The sequence below is a fragment of the Vombatus ursinus genome, unplaced genomic scaffold (assembly GCF_900497805.2).
Source record: "Vombatus ursinus unplaced genomic scaffold, bare-nosed wombat genome assembly UNPS02014785.1, whole genome shotgun sequence".
NCBI classification, from domain to species: Eukaryota; Metazoa; Chordata; class Mammalia; order Diprotodontia; family Vombatidae; genus Vombatus; species Vombatus ursinus.
The window spans coordinates 10,080,050-10,091,300 of record NW_020954563.1 but is presented as its reverse complement, the minus strand read 5'-3'; the positions used below and the strand labels follow the sequence as shown (position 1 = coordinate 10,091,300).

The following is an 11,251-nucleotide window of genomic DNA, read 5'->3' as shown; positions in this document are numbered from 1 at the left end:
AACTGGGATGGGCTGGATACAGAGAAGTCCCTCTTGAGGCAGTGGGCAGTGCTATGTGAGATAAGCTGGGGAAGGTACAGTATACAAGGAAGTAGCCGGAGCTCGTGCTCCTGAGGCAGGGGGCTGTGCCACGTGGGAGTGGGACGGCAGAGGACAAGTTCCCTTTGCTTAGTCCCCTCCCTAAATGCAACGTCAACCCCAGACGCCTCCTTCCTGTGTCCTTCCTGACTTCCTGGGTCACGTACCTTCCCTTTGTGTAGCACTGACCCCAGACGCCTCCTCCCGGTATCTGGGCCTGACTTCCTAGGTCATGTACTCTTTGTCTATGCACTAATCCCAGACACCTCCTTCCTGTATCCGGTCCTAGCCTCCTGCGTCACTTCCTCTCCCTTGGTGTGCTAAACCCAGACATCCCCTTCCGGTATCTGATCCTACAATCAATGACTAGTAGGCAGGCTGAGGAGGAGGGGCTAAGAGGTACTTAAGGAACGGTCCTGGTCAGAACACGCGCTCTCTTTGCTTCTGCTCTGTTGCTCTGGCCTTCCTGCTTGGCCTTGCTGTGATGGCCTCTGAATAAAGCTCAGGTGTTGGCACCTCCTGGTAGGCTCGTCTCTGTGTTTATCTGGTTGAGGACCGAAGACTGGTAAGTATGACTCTGGCAGCCTGCTCCTTATAGGAGGAGAGTGCACGGCGCGGCCGACACAACTAATAATTAGAGAAATGCAAATTAAAACAACTCTGAAGTTCTATCTCACACATAACAGATTGGCAAAATTGACCATAAAAAATGACAAATGCTGGAGGGGCTATAAGAAAACAAGTATGTAATTCACTGTTGGTGGAGTTGTGAACTAGTCAAACTACTCTGGAAAGCAATTTGGAACTATGACCCAGAAGTTAATAAACCCTTTGATACAGAGATACCACTACTAGGTCTTTACCCTTTAGGGATCAGAGAAAGACAAAAAGGACCTAAACGTAAACCTTTAAATATATATACATATATATATATATACACACATACACATACACATACACACACACACACACACACATACATATATCAGCTCTTTTTGGCAAAGAATTGGAAAGTGAAGGAGTACCTATCATTTGGAGAATGACTGAACAAGTTATAGTATATGAATATGAATGTGATGGAATAGTATTGTGCTGTAAGAAATGATGAAAGGGACAGTTTTAGAGAAACCTGGGAAAACTTGTATGAATTGATGTAGAATGAGGTAAGCAGATCCAGGAAAACAAGTTATACCATGACAATTATATTGTAAAGACAAAGAACTTTAAAAGATTTGGAAACTCTGATCAACACAATAACCAACCACAATTCCAGAGGACGTATGACGAAACACGCTATTTGCTAATAGATAATGGACTACAGAGTGCAGATTAGGACATATTTTTCTTGACATGGCTAATGTAGGAATTTTTTGCTTGACTACCTAGGTTTGTAACAGGGTTTGTTTTTTTTCCCTTGCTTTCTCAATGTGAGGGGAGGGGGATGGGAAAGAGAGAAGGCAGATCATTAGAAATAAAATATAATTTTATATGGTTAATATGAATGTATAAGTATATAAGTAGAGCCTATATCAGATTGCATGCTATCTTGGGGAGGGGGAAAAAATTTAAAACTCAAAATCTTATGGAAGTGAATGTTGAAAACTAAAAATTAATAACTACATTGTTTAAAAAAATTAAAAATATATAATTTTAAAATATAATGTAAAATCACTGAGAGTAGAAATTGTTTTGTTTATTGTAATTGTGTCCACAGTGCCTAGAAGAATGCCAGATACATACCTAATGCTTAATAAATGCTTGTTGAAGGCAATTTTCAGAAGAAGTCAAAGCTATCGGGGCAGCTAGGTGGTGCAGTGGATAGAGTGTTGGCCCTGGAGTCAGGAGGACCTGAGTTCAAGTCTGGCCTCAGACACATAACACTCACTAGCTGTGTGACTCTTGGCAAGTCACTTAACCCCAATTGCCTCATATAAAAAAAACAAAAACAAAGCTATCTATAGTAACATGGAAAAAACGCTCTAAATCACTATTGATTAAAGAAATACAAATTAAAACAACCACTTTGCACCTATCATATTGGCTAACATGACAGAAAAGCAAAATGTCAAACGCTGGAGGGGATGTAGAAAAACAGGGACACTAATGAAAGAAATGTGGGTGGAGTTGGGAACTGGTCCAACCATTCTAGAGGGCAAAGGCCTATCAAACCATGCATACCGTTTGACCAGCAATACCACTACTAGTTCTGTACCCCAAAGACATCAAAGAAAAAGGAAAAGGACCTGTATGTACAATATTTATAGGAGCTCTTTTTGTGGTAGCAAAGAATTGGACATTGAAGAGATGCCCATCATTTGGGGAATGGCTAAACAAGTGGTGGTATATGATGGAGTGCTAGTGTGCTCTAAGAAATGATGAGCAGGATACTTTTAGAAAAATTTGGGAAGGTTTATGTGAACTGATGCAAAGTGAAGTGAGCAGAAGCTGGAGAGCATCATACATAGAAACAGTAATATTATATGATGATCAAGTGTGAATGAGTTAGATATTCTTAGCAATACAGGATCCAAGATAATTCTGAAGGACTTATGATTGAAAAATGCTATCCACCTTCAGAGAAAGAACTGATGGAGTCTGATTGCAGATTGATTGCATACTTTTTTACGTTATTATTCTTGAGGGTTTTTTTTGTCTGCATTTTCTTTTGCAACATGGCTAATACGGAAATGTTTTGCTTGATTGCACATGTATAATATATCAAATTGCTTGCTATCTCAAGGAGGCGGGAGGGAGAATAAAATTTGGAACTCAAAATTTAAAAAAACAAACATTAAAAATTTTTGTTTACATATAATTGAAAATTGAATAAAGGAATAATTAAAAAAAATAATTGAAAAAAGAATAACATAAGAATTAAATGTAAAAAAATGCCTGATGATTGACTAATTGATTGTAGACATGAAATCTGACCAAAGCAAAGACACAAAAACAGGAAATGAAGGGTCAAATATGAAAATCAATAAGAACATCCACATGGAATGGTTGGGACCAGGTTGTGAAAAGCTTTAAATGCCAAAAAGAGTAGTTTATATTTTATCCTAGAGGCCAATAGGGAGACACTGGCGTTTATTCAGGAGGGGAGTGACGTGGTCAGATCTGTGCTTTTGGGAAATCACTTTGGCATATATGTGGAAGATGGCTTGGCTTGGGGAAAGAGTAGGCAGCAAGACCAATTAGGAGGCTATGGTAAAAGTCCAGGTGAAAGGTAATGGGGGCCTGAACTAGGGTGGTTGCTGTGTGAGTGAAGAGAAGGGATTGGAGGAATGAGATGTTGTAGAAGTCGAAATGAAAAGACGCCCTGTGACAGTAACAGGGAAGTCTGGGAGAGTGGTGGGGTTTGAGGAAAAAGCTATTGAGTTCCATTTTGAACACATTAAGGTTGAGATGCCTATGGGCAGGATATACAGTTCAAAGTATCCAATAGGCAGTTGGTGATGTGGGGACCCTCCTAAGCCTTTAATGCTTAGAAGAGAGACTTGGGCTGGATCTATCGATTAAGGAGTCATCTGCATTGTCATTATATTGAAATTTGTGAGAGTGTATAGAGAAAAAAAGAGAAGAGGACCTAGGTTAGAGCGTTGGGGTACAACCCACAGCTAGGAGTAACCATGGATAATGATACACAAAAAGAGCAGAGAAGGATTGTTGGACAGGAGAGAGTGGGATTAAGAGAGAACAGTGCCACAAAAACCCAGAGGGAAGAAATGACTCAGCAGGGTATTTGGTTGGTCAACAATGTCAAAGGCAAGAGAAATCAAGAATGATAATGGAGAAAAGGCCCTAAGATTTGGCAGTTGAGACCATTAGTAACTTTGCAGAAGGCAGTTTCTACTGAGTAGTAGGGTCAGAAGTCAGATTGCAAAGAGTAAGGACTGAGAGGAGAGGCAATGGATGTAAATATACTTTTTATTATTTTATTTATTAAGTGCCTACTAGGCACAAGACATTGGGGATACAGAGACAAAAACAAAACAGCTTCTGACCTAAAGATTACACTCTGCTGGGAGATGTAACATACACAGAAAAGGAAACACGATATTTTGATGATGGGGAGAGAGCATTAAAAATTGAATCTTAGGATTATAGATTTAGAATTTAACCAGTCTATCAATCAACAAACATTTAAGTGCCTACTAAGTGCCTGGCACTGTAACAGGAACTAGAGTTACAACGACAAAAATACATGCTCTCCAGGAGGACATTCTATGAGACATGTACACATATTAGTATATACAAAATAAGAATTTACAGGGATAGCAAGATGGTGCAGTGGATAGAGCCCTAGTCCTAGAGTCATGAGGAGCTGATACTTACTAACTGTGTGACCCTGGACAAGTCACTTAATCCTGATTACCTAAAAGAAAAAAAAAAGAATATACAAGATAATTTTTTTGTGGTAGGTACTGCCAGGTTGTAAATTCTGGGAAAGGCCTTATGTAGGTAGTGCTGATTGAACTGAACTTTGAAGGAAACTATGGATGCTAAAAGGCAGATGTGAGGAGGGAGTGCATTCCAGGCATTGGGGTCAGCCTGTACAAAGGCATGCACATAGACAGGAGATGAGCATTTTGTGTAAAGGACAAAACCAGTTTGGCTAGACCCAAGAATTCTGAAGGCGAATAATAGAAGAGACCTCAGGGTTTCGCTAGTCCTACCTCCTCATTTTACAAATGAGAAAGCTGAGACCCAGAAAAATTCAGGTCACCCAGGTGGTAACAGTGCTAGAATTTGAACTCAAGTCCTCTGACACCAGATACAGTGTTCTTTTTCTTTTTCTTTCTTTCTTTTTTTTTTAAGATAAGGGGTAAAGGGAAGGAGAGAATTTGGAATAGAAAATAAAATTTTTTTTAAAGGAAGGAACTGGACCTATGATTTCATGAGTAGGGACCTCTTTGGTGAGAAAATTGCCTCTATGCATTACAGGTATGCATCTTCTTGGCTTAGATTGTTGCTTAGAGCATTGAGCAATGACTTCCTCAGGGTCACATAGCCAATTTATATTTGAAGTGGAACTTGACCCCAAGTCTTCCTGGCTTTGAGGCTAGCTGCCATGATGCCTCAATAATGGTAGGAATAATCTAATCCATATAGCAGGTCTCCTAATTCCAAAGACTAAGGTCCTTTCCACCACAGCATGAATCTAGTCTCCAAAATTAATTCTGGATACTGAAGTAAAAAACTTGAACCTTAGCTCTGCTACTCAGCTGTTAAGTGATTTTCTCACTTACGATTCAGTCGCGATATTTTTGAAAAACATTTTTAATTAATGGGTAGACCAGAAAAGATTTTGCATAGGAGGTTTCAATTGGACTGGACCTTGAGGGAAATTAATGGAAATGAAAGTAAGGAGGGAGTGAATTCTAGACATAAAGGAAAGCCAGGGACATTTGTAGAGATAGGAAATAGAATATTTTTTTCAATTTTATTTTAAGTTCCAAATTCTCTCACGCCCTCCACCACCTACGGAAGGCAAGAAATACAATACCTATTATAAATATGAAGTCATGCAAAACATATTTCTACATTAGCCATGTTCACACACACAAAATAAAAAACCAAAAAAGAAAGAGAAAAAAAATATGCTTCTATTTGCATTGAGTCCATCAGTTCTCTGTCTGGAGGTGGACAGCATTGATCATTTCCTGGAATGTCAGTTTGTTAGGCAGTTAACAGGCCAGTTTGACTGGAATACAAAGTGCAAGAAGGGGGCTAACATAAATAATGAAATATTTTGGAGCCAGATGATAGAGGACTTTAAATGACAGGCCAAGGAATTTACAGTATTTTCTTCTAAGGAGCAATAGGGAGCCACTAAAGGTTTTGGGGCAGGAGAGTGATATAGTCAGACCTGTGCCTGAAGGAGGTTTTTTGGGCATCTGTATGGTCAGAGTGGGGCAGCACTGGAAGTGGAGTGATCAATTAGGAGAGGAGTACAATAGTCCGGGTGAGAGGCAATGAGGTTCTAAACTACGGTACTGGTTGTGTGAACCGAGAGGAAACAAATTCCACGAATGCGGGAGTAGAATCAACTGGGCTTCTAAACTAAATGGATATGGGAATAAAGGAAACGGAAGAGGAGTCAATGAGGCAAGTCAAGGTTGCACATGGTGGTGATGGAAAATATGATGCTGACCTCAACAAGAATAAGGAAGTTTGGAGGAAGGCTTGGGTTTGGGCTGTGTGAAGGCAAAAATAATGAGTTGTTTTGATATTCTGAATGTGAGATGATAATTTTAGTTCCAGTTAGTAACTCACTGGGTGCTTTTAGACATTCCCCCCCCCCCCCGAACCTCATTTCCTCTGTTTATAAAACGAAGGAGTTGAATTAGTGATCTCTAATCCTCCTCCCAGCTATTACAATTTATGAGTCTGGCAGGGAGTAAATTGGGTAGGTAGGTTTGAGAAGGTAAGGGCTTGGGCGGGGCCGGGGTTGAGGGTCGAGGGCATCCCTTTCTCTCAGGTAGGGGTATTTCAGTCCTGAGGGTTGAAGGTTTGCTCCTGGGGTGGTGGTGGTGTCTATCTCCAGAGCGGAGAGGGGAGGGAGGTCTCTATACTTAGGGTCGGGGGTGGTGAGCTCTGTCCCGGGTCAGAATTGCATTCTGCCCCAAGGCTTAAGGAATCACTTTTGGAGGCTGAAGGTGGTGGTGGGGAATGTTTACGTCTATTTGAAGTTGGAAGAGGTTCCATTTCCAGAGCCTGGAGGATGGGATTGGTGGTTACTTATTTTCAAGGATGGTCAGATCCTAGCCTGGGACCCCCTTCTCCGCCTCTATCAGGGTGGGGTGATAGTCACCTCTTCCAGCGTTATCACTCCACGGGGCGGCGTCCCGAAGAGGGAGCTCAACTTCTGCCCATTGGTAACCCTTCCATCCCAGGCCCCGCCTACGTGATTTGGCCCCTCCCCCCTCCTCTCTCCTTGACCTATCTCTTTCCTTTTCTTTCTCATTTGGGCTCCACTCTGGCATGGCCCCGCCCCACCCCTCGCCCGACCGAACCCCGCCCCCTGGCAGGCCACTCCCTTCCTATATGGCCCCGCCCCTGACCTGACGGGCGGGGGCTGTTTTCCCCCAGAGCTTGTTAGGGACGGAGGGCGTCGGGCGGCCTGACAGTGACAGAGACGGGATAGGACTAGGCGAGATGGGGCTGCCTGAGGAAAGGAGTGGGACCGGGAATGGGAGCGGGATTGGGAGTGGGAGTGGGGAGCGGAGGCGGACCTGGTCCCCGCCACCGGAGTTCAGCCGCACCGCGCACGTCCCTTCCATGGCGCGCTACCGGGAGCTGCACAGGCGCTCGGTGCTCGAGCCTCGGGGTGAGTGTGCCCGTCTGCGCGAGTGTGCCCGTCTGCGCCTGCGCCTCCGCGCCCCAGAGGGTGGGGGGGGAGAGGGGAGATGCGGAGGGGGGGGACTGTAAGGGGAGGAGAATGGAGGGGAGGTCTGTGTGGAGGGGGAGGTCTGTGGGGGGCGGTTCTTTCGGGGAGAGTGGAGTGGAAGGGGAGTCCGTGCTGGGGAGGGGGGCCGGTGATTATTGGGGGTCTGTACAAAGGTAGGGTTCAGTGGGAGTCAGTGAACAGACGTTTGGGGGGGAGTTGGTGGGAAGGAAGTATAGATGACTTGAGGGAACCCAGTGGAGGTGATAGAGGAACGAGAGGGAAAAGAGATTTGCCAAGGTGGGATATTAAGCGGACAAGAATTAGAGTAAGGGGCAGAAAAGGTGAGAGATGGAAGGAAAAGGATGGAAGGTTTTGCTCCACCTGGGTATGAAAGGGCTTCTCTTCCTTAGCTCTTTTCCTCCTCACCTCAAGCATCCCCTTACTTTCTTGCTCCCCCAGTCTTGTTTACTTATCTAGGATGCATGGTGTGTTACCCCAGTGAAAGTAAGCTGCTTGAGGGCAGGGACCATTTGTTGTTTTTTTTTGTCCTTGTCCCCAATTCCCTTGTACAGTGCCTGTACATAGTGGACAATAAATGTGTATTGAACTGAATTAGGAGACCGGGAACCCAAGTTCTAATCTTTATGACCTCAGGGAAGTAATTTCTTTGAACTTCATTTTCCTTATTCATAAAATGAGTTAAGCTAAATGATCTCTTAAGTTTCCTTCCAGTTCTATGGTCTACCTCTCTCCTTTCCCATTTCAGCTTCCTTCTCTACTTCACTTCTTTAATTTCCAACTTCTTGTTGGGAGTTTCTACCTCCATGATACTCCAGTATCTCAGGCTTAACCTTGTCTATAGCTGAACTGATCATTTTCCCTCACCCAACTTGTCTCTTCTGACTGACTTTCCTATGTCTGTTAGTGATGTCATCTCCACAAGTCATTCAGACTTGAAACTTTCATCATTGACAGTCATTTTTGATGACTCCCTCTCTCACTGATGTACATCCAATCACCCAGCGCTGTTTATCCTTCAAAATGTTTCAAATTTTCCCTTCCTTTCTGTTACTACTGCCAACATCCTGATTCAGATCCCTGTTGCCTCTCCCCTGGACTATTGCACTAGCCTCCTAACCTCCCTCCTCTAGTCTCTCCACCCTTCTATCCATCCTATACTTTCTGCCAGTTTAATCTTCCTTATACGCAGCAATGATTAAGATACTTCCCTGTTCAAAAACGTTCTGTGTCTCCCAAGCTTAACCTGGAGCTCAAGACCCTCCACAAGCCAGTCTTCTCAGTGCCTCATATACCATGCTTATTCCTGTCTTCATGCCTCTGTACATGTCAAATGTGCAGTGGTTCTGTTCCCTTTTTGAACTTATTCCCACTTCCTCTTATTGCTCTAGACCATGCTATCCTTTGTTTGCCTATTCAAATCCAACCTCTTTCAGGAAGTCTCTCTTGACCTCCAAAATCCACAGTGATTTAATGGTAATAATAATCAGTAGTGCCCATTCTCTTAGTGTTTTGTGGTTTACAAATTGATTTATGTACACAATCTCATTGGATCCTCAAAACAGCCCTGTGAAGTAGATAGCCCAAGTGTTATCCCCATTTTATAGACATGGAAACTGAATCTCAGAGAGGTGAAGTGGCTTACCCAGGGTCTCTCAGCTAGAAAGAGCTGCCTAGGGACCAAGTCCTATTTCCTAATACTCTCTGCTGTCCCCTTTATTTTCCCTGCCTGAATTCCTACAGCATTTACAATCTGTACCAAACAGTCTGGTTCTTGATGTTGTTCTGTCTTGTGTCAAAGGCAGCAGGAGTTCAGAGAAGAGAGAGGGCCTAGAGAAAGCTGGATTGGAGCTAAGCCTTGAACAGTAAAGAGGCAGTGTGTCACAGTGGATAGAAAACTGGCCTTGGAACCAGGAAGACTTGGGTTCAAGACCTGTCTCGAACACAAACTGGCTGTGTAATCTTGGGCAGGTTACTGACCTCTCAGTACTCTAGGCAGCTCTTTAAGACTGTAAGTTGCAAAGGAAATGAAGATTTGTATAAAAAGAGGGAGTTTCCCCACCCAGGAGTTATCCATAACAAATGAAACCACAAGGTCGACTCCCTGTCCCTATTCTCTTGAAGGGCAGGAGTGGGGTAGGTGAAGAAAGGGAGAGGGAGTTGTGGAAAGGGAGGAGTAGGAGCTAAGAGGTGAAATTAGAGTCCAGTGTGTGCAGGGAATAGGGAGGAACCCAGTGCCAGTTGCAGGTGGTGAAACTTTAGGGAGATGAGAGAGGGTAGATGGGGTCAGACTGGAAGGAAGGCAGCTGTTCGGACTTGGTCCCTAGGCAGTTGGAAATGATCAAAAAAATCAGGATTTCTGGGAAGCTGAGTAATAATCTGGCTTTCTTTTTCTATACAGAGTTTTGGGGAGATATTGCTAAGGAATTTTACTGGAAGACCCCATGTTCTGGCCCTTTCCTTCAGTATAATTTTGATGTGACTAAAGGGAAGATCTTCATTGAATGGATGAAGGGGGCAACCACCAACATCTGCTACAATGTGCTAGACCGAAATGTCAATGAGAAGAAACTTGGAGACCGAGTGGCCTTTTATTGGTAAAAACATCCAGTTCCTAGGTCCAGGGAATAGCTCCCTAGCAACATGAGCCAGAGTAAAAGCTAGGGGGGAAACTGGAAGAGGGCGACTCTGTCTTTTCTCTTATTCCTGCATGTACAAGGAGACCAGGCTGTCTCTGTTCTTCCCTCCTGCAATCTGCTCCCATTCCCACTGGAGAGTCTCTACTCCCGGTGCCCCTCTTCATGGGTATCATACACTTGAACGTGGATAGGACCTTGCTAATACTGTATTCTGGGTTTTTTTCTGCCTCCTTCAGCAGGCGCCCTAGGAAAGTGCTGGAGGTTAGGGTGAGTAACAGCGCTGGTTGCTTAGTCTTCTGTAGTGTGGTATGCTGGAAAGAGCTCCGGCAGGCCATCAGGAAACCTGGGTTCTAGTGACTTTAGGTCAGTCACTTAAACTTTCTGGGCCTGATTTTCCTTATTTTTGAAATAGGGATAATAATACCTTCTTTGCTTGCACCAAAGTCTGATTTTGTGAGAATCACAAAAGGCTTAACATTGGGTTTAGAGTCAGAGGACCTCATTTCAAATCCTGGCTTTGCCACTCACTCATAGCCTCTGTGACCATGGGTAAGTCACTTCACTCCTCTGAGCCTCAGTTCCTTATCTGTAAAATAAGAAGTTTGAATTCTGTTCTTTAAGGTGCTTTCCAGCTCTAAGGCTGTGGTCCTGTGAAATGAGATTGTGGACATGAAAACACTTTGAAAAGTTATTAGTGCTCTCTAAGTATGATGGGCTATTGTGGTTAGCTTATATTTATTATCACTCTATTCTTGTCTCCAGCACCACTCAACTTTCTTCTCTTGGACACTGCTCAGCTTCCAGCTTGGAGTCCTTTCCTGTGGGTTCAGGCTATCTCCTGAGCATTTTGGGGACATCAAAGACTGTTAAAGGCCAGCCAGGAATGAATGTTTAACTGCCAGGACCCAGGAGACTTTACTTGGGCACTATTGCTGGCTACTTTATAGTGCTATTTAAGTGTTAGCTGCTGTTATTGTTACTTAGCTAGAGCCCTGAAATCTTGTGTCCACCCTGAAGCCCCGTTTCCACCCCCTGGGTGAGGTGCTATATGAAGACAGACTGGAAGAGCAGAGGTCATTTATTCACAAGGCAAGAAAGGATCTAGAAGACAGGAAGGCAGATGGGA

At 43.6% G+C, this 11,251-nt stretch overlaps 1 protein-coding gene across 2 annotated transcripts in view; it reads left to right on the top strand.

The window, feature by feature from the left end:
• The first annotated feature begins 7,142 nt into the window (after positions 1-7,142).
• The window catches only part of ACSS2 (acyl-CoA synthetase short chain family member 2), a 26,933-nt gene continuing 22,824 nt past the window's right edge, over positions 7,143-11,251 (top strand). The window contains exons 1-2 of one of the 2 annotated variants that reach the window (XM_027867180.1): positions 7,143-7,408; positions 9,888-10,083. In XM_027867180.1, coding sequence (XP_027722981.1) covers positions 7,237-7,408; positions 9,888-10,083 — 368 coding nt within the window. In that variant the 5' untranslated portion in view covers positions 7,143-7,236. The remainder of the gene's footprint in view (positions 7,409-9,887; positions 10,084-11,251) is intronic. The other variant, XM_027867181.1, reaches the window with a different exon arrangement.